The sequence below is a fragment of the Melanaphis sacchari genome, unplaced genomic scaffold (genome assembly GCF_002803265.2).
Source record: "Melanaphis sacchari strain LSU unplaced genomic scaffold, SCAv2.0 Contig22_pilon_pilon, whole genome shotgun sequence".
Taxonomy (NCBI): domain Eukaryota; kingdom Metazoa; phylum Arthropoda; class Insecta; order Hemiptera; family Aphididae; genus Melanaphis; species Melanaphis sacchari.
This window is the reverse complement of record NW_020271107.1, coordinates 2,221,085-2,241,599: the sequence shown is the minus strand read 5'-3', so window position 1 is coordinate 2,241,599 and position 20,515 is coordinate 2,221,085. Positions and strand designations below refer to the sequence as shown.

At 26.9% G+C, this 20,515-nt stretch overlaps 1 protein-coding gene across 4 annotated transcripts; it reads left to right on the top strand.

Moving 5' to 3' along the window:
* Positions 1-8,111: 8,111 nt before the first annotated feature.
* LOC112594423 (ATP-dependent RNA helicase DRS1-like) lies at positions 8,112-14,591 on the top strand. 4 transcript variants are annotated; one of them, XM_025339194.1, is made up of 8 exons: positions 8,112-8,517; positions 9,329-10,082; positions 10,145-10,279; positions 10,352-10,504; positions 12,559-12,705; positions 12,765-13,118; positions 13,453-13,819; positions 13,943-14,591. In XM_025339194.1, the coding sequence occupies exons 2-8, from the start codon at positions 9,357-9,359 to the stop codon at positions 14,422-14,424; spliced, it is 2,364 nt and encodes a 787-aa protein (XP_025194979.1). In that variant the 5' UTR covers positions 8,112-8,517; positions 9,329-9,356; the 3' UTR covers positions 14,425-14,591. The 4 variants fall into 4 exon arrangements, with proteins under 4 accessions (XP_025194979.1, XP_025194977.1, XP_025194976.1 ...); XM_025339192.1 differs by having other exon boundaries at positions 10,145-10,285; XM_025339191.1 differs by having other exon boundaries at positions 8,112-8,241; positions 10,145-10,291; positions 13,943-14,590.
* The last annotated feature ends 5,924 nt before the right edge of the window (positions 14,592-20,515 follow it).

Genomic DNA, 20,515 nt, shown 5'->3' with positions numbered 1-20,515 from the left:
AAAAACCTACTGTGCCTTTCTACAATTAATAGCTTTTGTTTCCGAGCTTAAAAAAATCAATAAAAAAAATATATATATGTACATATATTTGATGAAATAAGAATATTTGTATTTTTAGACAATACACCATACACGAGATATTAAATAATAGTATACAAAGTTAATAATAAATAAAATAGTAAAATATGGAACATATAATTACTGTAAGTAATAGAAATAAATCTAATCCTTAGTTGAGCTTTGGTAGATCGATGGCTAAACGATGCTTGTTATATTTAATGAGTATTTTTAAAAGAAAGAATCAATATTTCAAACTTCAACTTTAATTCAATTTATTACAATAAATATAAATATAGGTAACCAAATATTTTAATAATTTTATACAAAAAAAAAAAAAAAATTGTATAGCCGATTATATTTTAATACTTGTGCACTTGTGCAGTGAATAATTTATGTAAATGCATAATATAATACCTAAAAATATTTTTAAATAGCTTTTATTTGACCATAATTATCTTAAAATGTACTGTGACTGTTAGTCTATTAAAATATTATCTTTCAAGTACCGTGTAGACACGCTATCGTAATTTTTGTACAATGTTTACCCTAAGTAAAATTAATTTTAATAAATATTTCTCAAACCTAAATCAATTGGCGTGAAATCATCTTTGAAGAAAACTTTTTATCTTCAATCACGCACTTAGCAGCCAATGACCCCCTAAAAAAAATCTTTACTATGTTAATTTAAAATTTTATTCTCATAATTATACTTTCGTAGAAATAAATCATCGAAATGAACATGTTTCAATACTAAGTTAACGATGACTTTAAGACTCGAATGAAATATAATAATTCCATCTAACAGTGTTTTAAAATGATACGCATCGCGCATGCGTCTATGAAAATAGTTAACAAACAAAATTTTCAACAATATGAATAAAAATAAAAATAATAATCAACAAATTATAATTAACCATAAATGTAATCAGAAAACAGCAAACGAGTATTAACCTTACTCACCGGTCACCCTTAAAAAATATCTCAACCACTATTAAGAAATCAAAATATTTCTCTAACGTCCTACTTAGTACTTACTAAATTTAAACTCCACTCTATTAATGCAAAAGATGACAATCATGTTTTAGAGTTTTAAATATAAAGTCAGGAGCCAATATACTTTACCACACATACACAAAAGTAAAAAGATTTGCCATTCCCCTTCCAAAAAATACCGATATTCACAACACACATCAAATTTTTCTAAATTAAGCGAAGCATTTTCTAAGAGTATTGGTCCTGGCAGTATCAATTGCAAATCAACCTATACCATCAAAATAAATAATATATTTATCAATTAAGTATATTCTTTCTCAATGATTAATACACATCTCCCGATACTCCTGATTAGTATAGAAGAATAGTAATTTTTTTTAAACATAATAATGAAAAGTGTAACACTTTATCAACTATAGTCTAATAAAATACTAACTAGAGAAGTTGTAAGAAAAATTCTTCCGATAACTCTTGTTTGCAAAACGTCTTTAGAAATCGAGGAAATAATCAATTTTATTAGACAAGTAAGTAGTAACTATCATTATACATTACCAAATCAAAAATCCACTATCACTGTTTTTTATTAAACTCGAACTTAACGAAAATAATATTATTCGTATAACATTCTTACTAGACACAAAATTTTAAAACCATAGAACAATAGAAAACTGAATAAACATCTGAATAACTGAAACACTACTCATTTTCATTTGAAAAACAGAAGTTTGTATAATTACAGGACACTTTTTAAGTATTAGTTCGATATTGAAGTTCAAATAATTATTTCCTAACTATAAATATTAATTCGAAAATAAAAATGAACAATATATAGCTGGTAGATACTAAAAATAGTTACTAATTTACTTTCTCACGTCGTCATAACACAAAATTTGTACTGCAATCTACAATAATGATTGATGACTAACAATTTAATATTTTTAAATTACAAAAGTTATCCATCTAAATAATTTCGTATGTATGTTTTTATTTAATAGAAAATAGATTCCTACTTAGTACTCGAAGTAGGTATTATAATGTTATGACTTATTAGTTTATAATTCATATACAATTGAATTTGTTTTAGTTGCACATTTAAATGCGCATCGATTACCTTTAGACTTAAAAATCAGATTTATAAGCTAGTCTACGACTATAATATGATAATATTAATAATACTAACAAAATATAAATGATAAATAGAAAGCTTAAATACTTAATTAAGATTACTACACCTACTAATAATTAAGATGACTATACTTACAAGATAAATTCCTAAATGACTTTGTCGCATTTAATTTAAAATTATTACTAACTATGTACAGTAACTTTAGGAGGTGCCTACACTATTTACCGCTGATATTAAATTGATAATTAATTTTTAGAACGATTTAGAGAAACCATCTTATGAAGTCTATACCTATATGTATATAAGTAAAGATAGGTGTTTAATTTTAAAAACAATTAAATATAATATTAATTCATACCGATGGGTTATTAATTTATCATACGTCATTAATCATTAATCATTACACTCAATTGTATAAATGGCTACAGTTTATATTTCTGGTAAATGCCATAGTCCATAGACTAATCACTTACTTATTTAGTATATTTACATTCAAATTGTAAAAAATATTGTTCTTAGATTTTATTAATCTAACAGTGTGTTAATTTTATACTTCGACCAAATATGTATTGGAATGTACAAAAAAATATTTATAAAAAAAAAATGTAAAAATCTATCAAAAATAAAGTTGTTAAATATAAATAAATTCCAATAAATACTATATTACAAAAAACGTCATCAAATTATACGTTTAATAATTACTAGTTGCAAAATATCAATAAGTAAGGTAATAAGTAGGTATCACGGTCCATAGAATAAATGTTAGTGGATGTGTGCAGTAACACACCATTTACAACCCCCATAGGCGTGACTACGGGGGCAGCAGGGGCAGCTTGTGCTGCCCCTGTAATATCTAAAAAGGTCGATGATTTGCACTTAATTTATGAAATGAAAAATATTATAATATTATTTCAATTAGATATTTTATATTGTTTTTCCTTTGCTAAAAATGCAATATTTGTATATAACTATAACATATTAACATATTATTCTAATATAAAAAGAATCGTAAACTGTAATCAGTTCATATTATATTGTTTAAACCAATGACCCAGTGGGCCGGAGGGGACTGCTTGCGCATTACTTCTTCCGAGGAATTACAGGTTTGGAGCGTATAGATATAAAAATAAGACTAATCGTAATGTGTGTAAAAATAAAATTATTAGAATGCATTAATAGAGGTATATTGAAAATTCCTATGTATAATATTTTCGATAGAATTAACAAACACTACAGGACACAGATATAATATTTTATGTCCGCGACAAACACTGAAACCACGCATCGCACACACGTATAATATTGTTTCATGCTCATACATAATAATATTATTTAGTATTTCTGTTATTTATTTCGCTGAGTAGTATTAATGTAATTTAAACTTTAAAGTTATAAATTTATTGTAATCATTATACTCGTATAGCCGTATCATGGATGTTTTTAAAAATAATAAAAAACAATTGGGAGGAGCTGCTAAAGATCGAAATAAAAAAAAAATTAAATTAATAGAGGCAGCTAAATTGGCTGTTATAAAAAATGAATTAAGAAGCACTATGGGACAAGAGCGACTTAACGCATTGCTATTTTTATTCATTGAGCAAAAATTAGTATCTGACATATAGATGACATTATTGATGAATTTAAAACTTTTTCACAAAAAAGAAGACTTGCTCTTTAATAATAATATATATGTTATATGTATATATGCATATTGTATAAATATATTCCTTGTAAATTTTTAATGTCCTGCACTCCTGCGTTATATTAATAATATAATAAATGGCTTAGTTTTATAAAATAATTTTCTAATAATTATTATATATGTATAAATATGTACAATAATATTATATTATAATTATTATATTAATAACACTTATCCCAAATAATTTTATGATCAAGAGTCTAGACCATTTAATTATTATGATTGTTAAGGAAAATTTGAATATAAAAAAAAAAATTTGGGCCGTTTAGTTAATATGCTGCCTCTGTAAATGAAGTCTAGTCACGCCTATGACAACCCCTAATACAGGCCCTAATGATATAAATAATTTAGGAACGTAGGCATTTATCCTAGCCTTTTACGATTTTTTATTCGAACAACATTAATTTCAAACAATAAAATCTATTAACGTTTATGAAATTATTTTTCTTACATAATTCTAAAACAATATTTTTACTGTCATAATTATTTAAGATTTTGTGTTTTTGAATGACAGCATACATTTAAAATTTTATATTCCAAAACTAGCACCGGTGAAACTCGCTATATGTGAACACCTTAGGTCGGTGAAACTCGTTGTATGTAAATATTATCCTAACTCCTAAGTAGCTGAAAATCGCTTGAAGTGAATACCCTAGGTCGAAGACAGGACTTTAGAATACCGCAGTTAGAAAAGTTTAGTAGACGAAACCGGTGATAATGATGTTTGAGACGTTGGTACCTTTGATTTGGTGGCTTTACACTTTGGCGGTGTCATTTTGAACGCGTAAATAATAAAAGTATATAAAAGTCCAATTCGAGCGTCTAGTGATCAGTCATTACATTAAATTCACAGGTGTAATACACCTTGTCCTGTGCTTTTGTGTATGGAAAATAAATAAATATACTCCGAAATGATAATTAAGTGTCTAGCTAACAGTCATCGCTCAGTGAACATCGATTCCTGGCTAAGTAATCCGCTTACGGCGGATTGTTATACCTCCTGACGTCAAAGGCGTTGTGCTGTTCAGTACGTAAAAAAGTTTAAGTCGAATCGAGTACTTGATTTTCAAGCGATCACCATTGAAAATCCAGTTAAACGCATTTAAACCTCCTAGATAGGTGATCCAACTGCGTCGGATCGCAGACAATGTGGGCGTAAAGGGAAGATTTTAAATGTTTTATGGAAAATACATGTCAAACGTTAGCAATCTATGGTAAATAGTGAGTTAAAGATCAAAAAAAAAAAATATAAATATTTAATTTTTTTTTTTTGATATTTTATAAAATAGTTAGACATCGAAAAGAAATATGCACTTTCCGTGATAACGAAAATTACAATTAATTAACAATATTTAAAAATCAAAAAAAAAAAATCTGGCGGCTGTAGGTAGGTATATAATTTAATGAGCCGCCCAGTATCACAAGAACGGGATTCGAACCTACCTAGGTACCTAAAAATGGAGAAACCTATCCTAATACCTATCGACTATCGTTTGAGTTGAAATCAATAATCGCATCTTGAGGATTTAAACCGTTTTAGAGTAGTAACGAATACTACATTACACGTCGTTTAACCAATGCAATTTTTACAATTCGTGTATCATGAATTATGAAACCGTAAATCGCATATTTATTGTCGTTTAGAGTATTTCTGATGTATTCATTTACATTAATTAATTGTATATGTCTTAATGATATATTAAGTTTATTATCACATATATACCTATACACATATATCATGATATCACACCAAATGTAAACAAAAAATTGAATAATATGTAATTAAAAGCATTACACCGACTTAAGAGCAAACATTTTTCGATCTGTTTTTGTAATACATATAAGAATCTGTTAAACCCGACACATGTCAACAATCGTATGAACGTTTTTTTTTTTATATACACTTATTTGTATTTTATACGCTATTGAGATAGTACTGATTAAGTCGAGGAGGTGTCCGAGTGTTCAGACACCGAAATTAAAACAACACGTATTCAATAGGGATAAATAATTATTGTAAACAAAAAAAAACAGTAGTATAAGTGACAATACGATAACCGACCGAAGAACATACTGCGAATACCTACGCATTTTCCGAACGCGATGGCAACGGCTACGAACGGAATTCGGAGACACGCGGCAAACGCGCGGCTCGCAAAAGACGCGTCCTACGCGATTAGAAAACGCGCGGACGCGAAAAAGGCGAAACCGATTCGTGCAAAGAGAAAAACCGTAGTTAAATTAGCGGGCGGCCGCTTGTGTTACCACTACGTCTGCGACCGAGGACCAAATCCGCACGAAAAACGCACACAGACGGAACGAAAACGACACTCTCTACGCGACAGGATTGAGAACGCGACGGGAAAAGGTCTTGAAAGGCCGGAAAAACAGGCGAAAAAAGCAAAAAACGATAATAACAGTTATAAAGACGACCAATAACGATAACGGGCTGTCGACGGCGAGAGATAACGACGGTCAGACATAAGGATAGAAAAAAATCTAATTTTCTGTTTGGCAGTTCACTATACCTATATCGGAAATAAAGCGAACTATTCTTCGTTTTATATTATAAGATTATAAGAAGAAGAAAATATGAAGTCAGTATAGGTACATTTATATTTTATAATATCTATAATGGTACTTTACAATTATTATGACTTACCTTTCTTTACGTGGCAATGTGGCATAAGCATAATTTAAAAAAATGTTATAATATCTAGAATTGAAATTAAAAATTAGAAAACTTAAAGAGGAAGATGTTCAGCATTCAGACATTTAATTTAAAATACTAATAAATGAATTGTCGCACTTTTGATGCCATATGAGTTCAACCAAATAAATATCTAGACGTTGACGAGTCGTACACTCGTACCTCTATGTTTCTTGTGCCATTGAAACTATTTAGAGCATAGATTCTCAACCTTTTCTGGTCCATGAACTCTTTTAAAGTACAAAATATTATCACGGACCCCCACCAAAAAAAAAAAAAAAAAATATATAATTAAATAAATGCGAACAAGACATTATTATTGTTCTCTTAAAAATGCTATCGAAATAAATTTATTTCTGAGTAGACCCCCGAGTAATCATCTACGGACCCCCAAGGGGTCCACGGACACCCAGTCAAGAACTTATGATTTAGAGGATCCCCACAATCAACACAACCTTTCGACATTCTGCATTTCTGTGTATAAGCACAGAGAATCAAGAAAATTGTAAGTGTGAATAACGGTTAAATAGTTAAAACCAGCATTCTGTAGGTTCATTTTATAATCTGTTTTATAACCACACCAACAGTCGGAATAGTTTGCCTTGATTTATAATGTTTATATTGTCTTTTATGACTTATATAAGTCATAACTCATTACTCTTACGTATAAATGCAGTCCTATACCTTTAATTTCAACTAAAAAATTTTGGATTTTATTCCTAATTTTTGTACCTAATTAATTAATAATTTTGAATTCATTTTATAAATTACGCCGCATAAAAAAGGTAGTTGTTATCTAATTTATATTTTGTACAAATTATACACAAACATATTATTTCACGTATCAAAAAACTGTAATAAAAAAAAATTGAACTTTTTAACCTGATTAAAACCTTAAACCAATTCAGCTCATCTTAATAAAATACCTTTTGTAAGTAGAAATCAATTTATCATGTTGGTTAGGGGCTTGGAAACCAATTCGTTACCAGCATTTCCACTCCTCTTCGGCTATTTTCAGTGTAATCTCTCTGATAACTTTATTGAGACAGATATTATCCGCTTAAATTTAGGCAACATTGCAATTTGCAACAAATTGAAAGTTAATGGGTTGAAGTTTATTCCTACTTCATTTTGATAATGAACAAAAATGGTAAACTTCCTCCATATTTTACCAAATCACAATCCTCTAAATGTAGGCTTAGAGTGCTCCTTATTCAGACATAAATTTTCGAACAATTAGTTTACGCGATATACAAGATAAACTTAAAACCTAAATATATTTAAAATCATGAAAACAACTATTTTTTTACGAGTTAGTTCTTACTTCTTACAAGTTGTATTTTAAAATTAATAACACTCGAACAGTCGAACCAGTTGAGTTGAACAAATTGTAGAATAAATAAATATTTGCATCATTTTCCCTTGTACATACAGTGGATTCAGACAATTCATTTATGAGACGTGGCCACCCTGCGAGTGTTATCAGCTAAGAATATCTAAATAATAGAAGTAACAAACAATAATATTAATATTCTATATTTCTATATTATTCACTTGTTATAAAAATCAAGAAAACTTTAACCGTCCCCTTAGTGCTTAGTCATTCTTATTTTGTGATGCGAAAAACAAAAATAAACTGGTTGCAAACAGGTTAGTCATAGGCCATACTGCCATAGCGATAGCACTTAAACTCAGTATTGAGCTCTACATACTATTTTATGCTCTTCTATTCAGTGCCCACTGCTCAGTGGTAATATAACTTCTAAGTTATAACGTGTTATAAGACGATTCGTATTTGTTGAATCGCAGTACTATTAGGTTGAAGGTTGTTTTTTATTTTCATTATTCCGTTCTCATATTCTGTGCTGACCTTGAAAAGTTCAAACTTGCAGTTAACATTACGAGCAAATAAAAAAAAACATTTCTGTAAGTATCTATTGCCGTCTCCAATTTTGTTGGGAAAAAAAATCCTATTTTTTTCTAAAAACCTTTATCTGCATATGATTTAATGATGCATTTTATTCTTTTCGATGCAGTATTAATTTTTTTCAGCTTAATGGTTGTTAAAATCTTGAAATTCCCCAAATTAGAAAGTATATTGACTACTTGAATATATTGAAGAATTATTTCTTTATAATGTGTAATAAATAAAATCCCTAAGTTCTAGACAAAATCAATAAAACAATATATCTTTAAATTATAACAGCAAGAACTTTTATGGTTGTGTTCCTACACTCATTATAATTTTTCAAATTCAATAACTTTTTATAACTCTTAAACAATATTTATAATAATAAATTACAATAAACTTCTACCTATTAAACACAAACGTGAGAAAATAAAATGGATTATATTCAATTAATTGTATAGATCTTATTATTTTAAACATTGTATTTATAATTATTTATATTTGATATTATATTAAAATGTATATTATTCTATTTATGTTTATTTAAAATTTTAATTATTTTTTTATTGCATCGATAGTTGTTGTCTGTCGTAAATTTATTGTGGTAATTTCTATAACAACATTTTAATAGGTACCTAATGTTTTTCCTTCTTTTATGCCATGATATTAGTTTTTGCGCTATAATAATAATAAGTTTATAATACCCTTTCATCCTGATGTATATTACACTATGTCAGTCTATGATGTAAATTTAACAAAAAAATACTCAGTTCAAATTTTTTTAATAAATATTTTTACTACTATTTCTAAGATTTTTAAATTTTATAGGTATTTATTGAAAAATTAAACAATATCTATGATGGAGTCAGAACTGAAAAATCAGGATTACTTACTAGAACAGTTAAGAGCTTTACGTGCAGAAAGAGAATTATTAACAAAACATGTATTTATACTTAACGAGTGTTTATCTGTAGAAGAATTAAAAGCAAAAATATCTAATCTGGAAAAGAAGAAAGAGATGTTGGGATCATTGGAAAATGTAATTGGAAGATTACGTGCTGAGATTGAGCCACTAAAATATTTGAAATCGATTTTAAAAACTAAATTAGGTGATGAGAATAAAATGCAATCAAATAATATTGATACACAATTATTTACTGATTTGGAAGCATGTGTTGAAATTGAGTCGCTAAAGAATTTAAAAACTAAACTAGATGTTGAAAATAAAATTCAACCAAAAAACATTAGACAAGAGTTATCTATCGTGGAAGCTAATGACCCTAAATTAGATATGGAATTTTGCAACAACATATCTGATGATGTTCAAGTAGTACAATCTGTTGGATCTAAAACTTTTGTTTCTCAGAGTACACAAAACATGCTGGCTGATTCTGTTAAAACTGATTTGTGTCCATACCCAAAGTTAAATAATGAACTCATTGGTGCATTCCAAATACCAATGTCATCTACATCTAACTCTGTGTCAACTGTAAATGATGGTAGTCTTGATGAAAGTATTCAACTGTTAGATCAGTATGATGTTGTAACTGATCAAGAAATATTAAATTTCTCTACAGAAGAAGTCAGTATAATTATTTTTTTAAATATTTTTAAATTTTAAGCTCTTATAATTTATTGTTATAGAACAGTTTGAAAAGTCAAAGTGTTGATCAAGAACCTACTAATATTTGTGTTGACAACAAAATACAAAATACACAGAAAGCAACAACGAGCACTAATTTTGATGCTGGAAGCATAAATGCACATGTGAAAGACCAAGTACCTGTAGAAGTAAAATTGTTTCCTTATCCAAAACACATATGTTATTAATATTAAATTTTAATTTTATAGAAAGATCTTGGCTTTGAAGAAACACATGAAGATAAAAATAGTAAACTTCACAAGGCTAGTACATCTCAACCATCGACTGTAACTATTAGTGTTAGTGATTTATTACAAAATTTACCACAATTATTATTGCAACAAGGATTCAATTATAATCAAGTTAGTTTATATTATGTGTTTTATATTAATTTTATATTTACTCAAATATCAATTATTTTATTTTATAAAAAATAGTTCTGATATAACATTTTTAACTATAAAATATACCTATCCACAATTAAAGTAGAATTTATGGAATTTAGTATAGTATTGTGTTTGGCCACAATCACTGAATTTAGTGATCTAGTCAAGCATCGCCCTGTATGGCTTGTTCAGATAGGTGACAACTTGGGCTCTTAGCAAAGGCGCATTAAAAGTTAATATGTAGGAGAGGAAATTATTTTGTGTCCTTGATATATTTTATGATTATTTATATGAAAGTATAAATAACTTAAAAAAATTAATCATTTCCATTTCATATAAATATTAAAGCTACAAAAAAATCTTTTTATACTAATTAGTAATCATCTATTTGGAACAGTGATCTTTTTTTTTTTAAAGTACTGGAAGATGGAATGTTTATATTTTATTAACTAATAAATTGTAAGTTACCCAAAAAACAGAGTTACACAAATTTATATTTGTAGTTTGTAGATTATATGTTAAGCATTGATTTGACTTTAAAATGATTTCCCAACTAGTAATTTCATAGAAATGCAATTCTTGATTTTATCTTTCTTTTGATTGGCCAAATTTCTAAATTTTGCGCCACTTGGTTTTCTTTTTGTTCTGCAATACTCGACATAGTTGAAAAAATGAATAAACAATTTAATTAAAAAAATAATAAACAAAATCTCACTACATAGATCCATAGCTTGTACAATAAGTGTCTATACAGTATAATAATAATTAATAATACATAATATTATCAGGAAGATAATAAGAAATAATAACACACGCAAAGCATACAGCTATATTACTGGTATGACTTGAAATAAAATTTTATTTCCACAATAATTATAGAATTATTCTCTCTCGTATCATTTATGATCAACAAGAAGTATAAAGTGGTTACAAGACTGTAACAACCAACAAATACTATCCAAATATTCTTTATATTACTACAAATACTCGTATACACTATCACAATATATATAAATATAATTATTTGTATACATGTTTATGTATAATATATTATTACATAAATGTCCATATACTTTGAAATAATTTTATTTACCTATATAATATATATAATACATTATTATAGTGTTGTTCGAGTACTCGACTTTGGGAAAAATTTTCGAGTCGAGTACTTGAACTCGACTCGACTCGACTAAAAAAATTTTGTATTCGTAAATACGAGTACTCGACTTGAACCAAATACTCGAATTGAATCGAGTACTTGTTTCAGTGTTTCACTATATAGTATATTATGTAAAAATAATTATTAAATGTTGAAACTATAAATAACTGAGAGAACCCAAATACGAGTATTCGCGATAAGAATTCTAGGATGGTTGATGGTTTAAACTTTAAATTATTAACAATATTATAGTAACTATAGTAACCTAAATATCAATTGCTGCATGTATGAAAGATCGCTGAGAACGGATATACCGACTTGGGTGATTTTTTTTTTTAATATTCTGGAATTGTCTAATACTCGACTCTTTTTTCGAGTACTCGACATTTTTCGAGTACTCGAATTTTGAACTCGACTCGACTCGATGTAATTGAAACTCGATTCGACTCGACTTGACTTCAAAAAACCAATACTCGCCCAACACTACATTATTATAATAATTATTAATTATTGTTATTGGCTGTTTCTCAATTCAGTATTTTATAATACCTTGTGTGGAGTAAAAAAGCTTATTGCATAATATACCCAAAAAAAAATGTACTGCCCTTAAAAATGCATATGTCTCTTCCCCCCCCCCCCCTCACTTTTATACGCCCCTGATTCTTGGTGGTAAAGTCAAATCCCACATATGAGAACACATATTTCAAAAATTTATTCTATGGTACCCTACAGTAATAAAAAAAAAAGTAAATTTACAAGAAAATGGCTATTCTAAAATAAACTAATTAAATTAACATATAAGTATTTTTTTATTTCAGTTTAGTTGCTTTATATTCCATAATAATTTACTTTTATATTTTAAATATTACAGGGTGAAGAAGAGTCTAAAATAAATGAAAATGTTAATACAAATGTATTGTCAAAAGAGAATAATAAACGCAACAAGAAAAACGAATTGAAAAAAGAAGTGAATAAATTCTTAAATGACTATACAAATTTATTGCATAATAGTTCACAAGTATGTTATCTATTATTTTTTTCAAATTTTCTTATTTTCAAAAAACGATTTTTTTCCAGACAATAGAAAACAATAATGTATCTTATAAACAAATAAAATCGAGTCAACATGATGAATTTTCACCTAATGCCATTAATTCTGAATGTAGTATTAATAACTTCAATGATATGAATTTAAAAATTGATGTCTTGCGTGGCATATACTCTCTCGGTTTTGTCAAACCTACTGCTTTACAACAACGTATTATTGTACACTGCATAAATGGACAAGATGTAATTGTTTTTACTGGACCAGGTAATGGTAGAACAATGATGTTCACCATACCATTACTAGAACGCATTGAAATTAATTTAAATCAGTGCCAAGCATTAGTATTAGTACCAACTCGAGACCTTGCCGTACATATTCAAAAGGTATGCTATGACTAAAGTATAGATTTTCATAGCTATTTTTATGTTTTTACTAAATTTGTGTATCAAAACTAATTTAATTTAAATAAAATACCATCAGTTATATTTTTTATTATCAAATAAATGTTTTAATAAAAATATTCTATATTACATCACAAAAGTTAAATATACTGGTTGTCATTATCTAAAATTAAAAATGAATCTATATTTTATTGTTCTTATATTTTTAATATTAAAATGTAGGTGTCTTAAGTATTATTTTAATTACAAAACATTACATACTATATAATTTTACTTTTTATTATTTTATTGTTACCTAAATTTTTTCTTATTATAGATTATCATGAGTGTTGGTGACTTTATGGGTGTTAAAGTATGTATTGGCGGTGACAATGTTCCAAAAAAACTATCTGTTGTTCCACATATAATTGTTGGTACCCCATCTGGAATATTTAATATGATATCATGTAAGTCACTACATACTGAATGGATTCAAACAGTTGTAATCAACCAAGCTGAAAAGATGTTGGCTAATAACTACACCAATTTAATTAAGGAAATCATGAATAAATTAAATCAGACCAAACAAGTCACTATATTGACATCAGGCAAACTAGATCATGTATTAGACATTTACATGGAATCTTTGAATGATGCTCTGGTTATTATTAATAACAATGAAAAAGATAACAATCTGCTTAAAGGTATGTCACCATAAGTAATTGCCTATTAATAACATTTATAAATTTATAATTTTGTATATCCTTTTTTATTTCTCAATGATATATGTCATTTATACTATTCAAATTGTTTTATTTTAATCATAGATCTTCCAAAACAGTTTTATTTAAACATTCAAAATGAATGGAAAATGAATGCACTTTGCGAAATCAGTGAAACATTGAAAATACAGAGATCTGTCATATTCTGCAACACTTTGGACAGAGCACGAAAACTATGCGAATCATTACAAAGATTGGAATACGCAGTATCACTTTTTCATTTGGAAATGAATGCACAAGAGCGCGAGCAAATCCTTAATATGTTTTTTTCAAACGATTTAAAAATGCTCATCACCACAGATCCAATCAAAGGCAGCCAGTTTCAGAAAGCTGCTTGGATAATAAATTATGATTTACCAATAAATTCTATTTGTTATCTTGATAGAGTAGTTAAATGTGCTGAAAATATAAAAGTGATAAATTTCATTGATGAAAATGATGAACATACAAAATCGGTTATTGAAACATATAACAAATCTTATATGATTCAGATGCCCCTGAATATGGTTGATTTGTTACAATATTAAACTCATATAATGATAACAATTTTATCTTAAAATTAAGTAGTATAATATTCATTACTATGATAAATAATAGAAGATACATATTATATTATTCTACTATTGAACTAAACTTCTAGGAAATGGGGTTTTGTTTATGTTGGGACTTAAATTGCACTTTTATTTTATTTTTATGGTAATTTAGAATGTTTCTAAACTTAGAATTAATTTTTTTATTATTTTAACTTTATGTAATTTGTTTATGAGTGATATGAGAATGTTATTCAAAAAATAATAAATTTTATAACAATATTTTTAAAATTATAAATTTATATTATCTTAGTTTTTCTCTTGATAATTTTTTATATTTTCTTTTCATAGTTAATATTTAAACTATTTTATTGAGTTATCAAAAATTTTATGTTATTATTACCATAATAGATGTTTATATCAATATTTTAATATACTAAAGCATTGGTTGAGTTTACTATATGTTAAGAGTACATGATTTCACAAACGCCATTCTAGTTGTATTTGTTTAAGAATCACCACTGTAAGTTTTACAGATACATGGTATTAAATGTACCATTGATGATAATTTGATTCAAATTTTGTTAATGGTTTTTTATTAAGCTAAATTAATCATAGTAAATGATTCTGACAATTTATTTTAAGAAAGAAATGCTGTTACGGAAGTTAGGCAGTAAGCTAGATTGATAGGTGCTACTTGATCTTTCAAAAGAATGTTTAACATAATATTCATTATTCATACAAGCTTATACTCTAATTATAAGTAGATACTGTAACGAATACTATTATAACTCACTTTAAACTGTATACAAACCAATAAGAGTACACACAATTTGAATTTATTAACTTAATTTTTTCTTATTTTTGTAAGTTTTGTACTTACTTAATTGAGATAAGAATGTGACAGAAAACTCAAAAGTAAATATTCAGCATTTTTATTGAATGAATGAGTAGTTGTATGTATTGAGTTTTGCTTTAAAAGTGTCAACACTAACACCAGAAACAGTAATAGGTCACTCCAAAACTGTAGAATCGTGTAAGGTGTGTACAATGATGAGTGGTAAATACAGACATTCATATATTGGTATAGATAATTATTTGATTTTGGAGATTTCTAATAATACAGTGTGACGTCGATTTGAACCGACTTTGTTGTATTTTATATATGATCATTGGTCTTAGTAGGCTTGAATTCCAATTTTCAAACAGATTTACCAATTTAAGATTTTAATGACAGAAAGAGTGATATAGGTACTGATATACATTTTATTCGTCGGGAACATTCAATTTATTAATTGGATCACATTAGTTTGTGAATGTCTTTTTTTCTTTTTCTTTTTCTTTTTCTTTGATAAAACAAGGGAGTACATAAAAACACGTTTATATAGAAACATCATTTAAAATTTATCATCTCGGCTCCCACTTTATATTCAGTTGGACATTGTGATGATATCGCTATATTGGGTGGTACACAGTACACATATTTAAATTTAAAAACCTTGATAACAAATGGTTTTTGTGTTTTAACAAAGCTGATTTGTGGGTACCTACGCCAATTTATTCGACTTTTGAGTGTGCTCTGTTATGCATTAGTCGTGGTGGTAACATGGTAATTTAATTGAAACATTAACACGAATACCGATTACCGAGATACGGCATAGTCTTTAAATTGTACCTGACGTTTTAATTTGTTGGCAGCTCTTGTACGTCAAATTGGCTATTAAGTTATAATAGCAGGTAATCTGTTTTTAATTGCTTATAACAATTTATCTAAATACTTACATAATAAAAATATAAATTTAGCTATACTTATGTGTAAATCTATTATTTTTGAAAATAAGATACCTACAAATTTACAAATAGGTATCTACAATTACTTTAAATTATTTATGCTTATTATAAATATAGGTCTACAATGATCTACTAAATATTTTATTAAGATAATATTGTCATAATAACACCCGGAAAACTATAGGTACCTACCTATATAATGTCTTCAATGGTTCACAGTCGGAATAGATCTATCTCATAGCAATTCGCTTATTATTTTATAAAGTTTAGATAAAAATAATTGTATATAGGTACTAGCTAATATTTGACAACTAGAGAACTGTTTCAGTGTAATTTCATTTACCTACTTCGAATCAAAGTGCGTTTCTCGATGGTAATCTTTTAATTAATATTGTAGGCAGTTTTAGTAAATTTAAGTGGAATCATGGAATTCTTGGAAAGTAAAAGAGGATGTCGAATGGTAGTATATAATAATTTTAAATATAACTTTGGATCGATGAGTAAAAAGACGGCTTTACTCGTTTGAGATATGTACAACTGTACAAGAACTTGCAGTGCACTAATGTATTCAGACAAGAATGATTTTCTTATTTCAACGACTGGAGAACATAATCACGACTCTTACGGTCTAACAAATATTCATCGCCAAATTTTAAATGTAGGATGTAAACGTAGAGCTGTAAAAAATATACATATACAACTGAAAAAAGTAGTTAAAAAAAAATTACTCACAGTGACCACGCAGCATCAACATTTACTGTATCTGATATTAATAGACAGAGAAAAAATAAATATAAAGCTCGTAAAAGTCTCCTTCCACCAAATTCTACTACTGGAAAAAATAGTTACTACTAGAGGAGTAATTTACATAAATAAATAACAGTGTTTCCCAAAGTGTGTATTCTAAAAATGTGATCAAAAAGTACTAGGTATAATATTCTTGAGTGAAAAGGGAAACTATTTTAAAATATTTGGGCGAAAAGAGACGTGGACAAAAATCGAAAGGTCATTTTTGGGCGTAAAGAATCCCACCCCGTAAACATACGTTGGTTTCCAGTATATTTTAATAAATTATTTGAAAAATGTAAATACATATTTATTATAGCCAATATATTTTATGAACAATTTTTTTTTTTTTTTTTATAACAAATAGCTAAATTATTTTTTTCCCAGAATTACCAGTAATTGGATTTTTGTACCCAATGGAAAACTGACTCATATATCAACTTTTAAAAAATTAATTTTTAGTTTAGTTACACATAAATGTTCTTGTATTTCTATCCTTTTAAATTTTTGTTGATGAATTATCTTAAATATCAAATATCAATCAAAACTCAAATAGGTACAATTGAACGGTAATTTCGTTAGAATGTATTTAAAATTATGTTTGTTAGGTATTTAAATGTTTGTAGTTTGTTTAAATCAAATTTAACATTTAACACACAACAGTTTTAGTAAATTATCGTTTTTTTCTATGAACTCGTTTTTGGATAAAATAAGCACACACAATAATAATTTTAACTTAAAAGTTTTAAAATGGACGTGAATGGTATCTACTCAAGAAACATCGTTATTAACAAAATATAAGAAAAACTTAAATTTAAGCTGGAAAAAAATGTTTGTTTCATTTGAAGATGATGATAATAAATAATGATAATACATTGACGAGTATCTGAAATGTATTTTGAAAACTTGTTATAAGAATTGGGATTTGGAAGTACAAAAAATTCAAACAGCTAAATTTATTCTTAAATTTGATAAAGTATTCTCGATACATTTTTGATGTTAAAATAACACAATTGACAATATCACTTGTTTTAAAAACTTTTCTTTTCAAAATAAACACAAAATATACCAACTGGTTCAGTCAAAACTGATTTGGTTTCGTCGTCAAAATTATATGATGACATTTCTGGTATATTTCAAATGCCATCTAATCATCTTAATATTCTTAATGTGATATAAGTAATAAACATCTAATATAATCGTATAGGAAATTAATTTCCTTTAATATCAAAATATTTTTGGTTTTTTTTTTAACGATGCAAAATGAAAAATTATAGTAAATTAGTAAAAATAAACATTATATATTATATAGCTTATTACACTAGCGAAGAATAAAAACATTTTCATTTGTCCTTAATTTATTTTTACCGATTATTTTGAAACGTATAGGGAATTTTCAATTTTTAGCTAACAGCTAGATCTAATTTTCTATCAGAAATCACCCCAAAGTTGAATATCAACGCATTTTTCGTATTATTTATCACGTATAAAATCGAAAAAAAAATTGTAAAATCAATACAAATTCATCGCTCCGATTAGAACTTAAAATTTATGATATCGAATGTTGTATTATTATTGTAGTACCTATATAAACTATAAGCCTATTAAAATTCACGCAGTAACTTTATATTTAATATTACTTTTTCTAATACTATCACTTATCAGACGGAAAACTAAATTGAAATTACGTGAATCGAGGATAATCTTTTCAAATTAATCAAATTTTGCTGCAAGGTAGCTGGTATATAATATAAACAATAAGCATTATCAAATCGTATAATCAAACATTTGAAGTATTAACTATACACATAGATAAACATCCATGGAATTAATGAAAACAATAATACGCCTGTTTATTATACGAGTAGTTGACAACATTAGAATAAAAGATAAATTTGTGAACAATAATATATCAAGCTTTACCGTGACATAAATGTGCCATGGTTTTTATTTACAAGGCTCGCGTTAGGGCCAACACTTGTATGCATTTACATATTTTTATTGGTAGGTCAAAAAAATAGCTAGCTTATACCATAATTTGTTTCATAACCTAACGATACTGTGTACAACATTTTATTTTGCATATTTTTTTATACTCAGAATATATTTTAGAATTTTTAAAGCTCAGCGAACTAAAAATCACAAAATTATTAAAATAAAAATAATAATTTTTTTTACTCATAAAAGTTATTATGGGTAATTTTCAACTTATTAATGAAAATAGATAAGGTTAAATTACTAATCTTAATCGGGAATCACCAATCGACATCGCAAAAAATGTGAAAATATTTAAAAGATAAATAAATAACGGTTCTAATATTTTTACGAAAATTTCATAAGTATTATCCGATGATGTATCCACGTTAGAAGGTATCTCAAAAGATTTTACAAGCAATGATTTGTCGCTATATAAATACGCACCTATTATATCCGTTGATGTAGAACGCTCTTTTCAAACTACAAAAATCTGTTAACGATCGGCGTTTAATATTGTTTGAAAAAACGTATCTAAATCATTAATTATTTAATACAATAATATCAATTAATTTAATTAATATGTTGTTTTGTTTAAATTATTATTCATTAAAAACATTAAACATTTTTGTTTTGTTTTCAGACGAAGAGATTACCACACATTTTTATAAATTATCGACAGTAAGTATAATATATAAGAAATAAATCGATTACAATTAGAATGTCGCTATTAATTAGAGTAATATTTTTTTTATATATATAACATAATTGCACGCATATTTATAGATTTTTGGGACATAATTATTGTTGGCCTTATTATTTTTTTTGATTAAAACCATTTTCACTAGTCAAGAACTATTGTATTCCAATATTTAGTACTTTTTACAGGCGTGATTTTATTTAAATTATTTATTTCCTTTTAAAAAAAATATTAATCTTCTTAGACAACCGCGCAATATTGTCACTAGAATCTTTGTCTTTTTTTGAATTTCTTGTATCTAAGTGTGCTTCAATGCTTTAAATTCAATAACTTCCTAACGTGTAGATATAATATGCAAGTATTTTCAACTCGATCTAGATTTTTATTTTGTAATATAATAGTATAATTTCAACAACAAAAAATTAGCAATCATTTTTCTTCTATAAGAGTATTATTTTATGTAATTCTAATAATATTATGTTAAAATAAGGGTTTTCCATTGGATACTTATTTATAATAATATTATTTGATTTTACTTGTATTATAATATTATAGGTATTCATCATAAATTCACAACCATATCGCTGTATCAGGTAACAGGTACGTCTAATTTTTGATTTCAGATTTATTTATAGATAATAGAAATATCCATGTATGTGTTTTATATTTACTGCTTATTTTTTTACAATTTATTACACAAAATATGATTTAATCATCGTATACTATGTTGGATATATTAATTATTTTTGTATTGTTGTAGTAACAACCAATAATAAAGTGTTTAGGTACCGAATAGTTTTTAAACTTTTCAATTTAGAGTATTTCATACGGTTACAT

What these genes read in the sequence shown, in the direction of transcription:
- LOC112594423 (XM_025339191.1), top strand. Translation starts at nt 9,357, where the DNA reads ATGATGGAGTCAGAACTGAAAAATCAGGATTACTTACTAGAACAGTTA. An exon ending in AAGACCAAGTACCTGTAGAA is followed by an intron (nt 10,292 to 10,351) that starts GTAAAATTGTTT and finishes TTAATTTTATAG; the next exon opens with AAAGATCTTGGCTTTGAAGA. An exon ending in AAGGATTCAATTATAATCAA is followed by an intron (nt 10,505 to 12,558) that starts GTTAGTTTATAT and finishes TAAATATTACAG; the next exon opens with GGTGAAGAAGAGTCTAAAAT.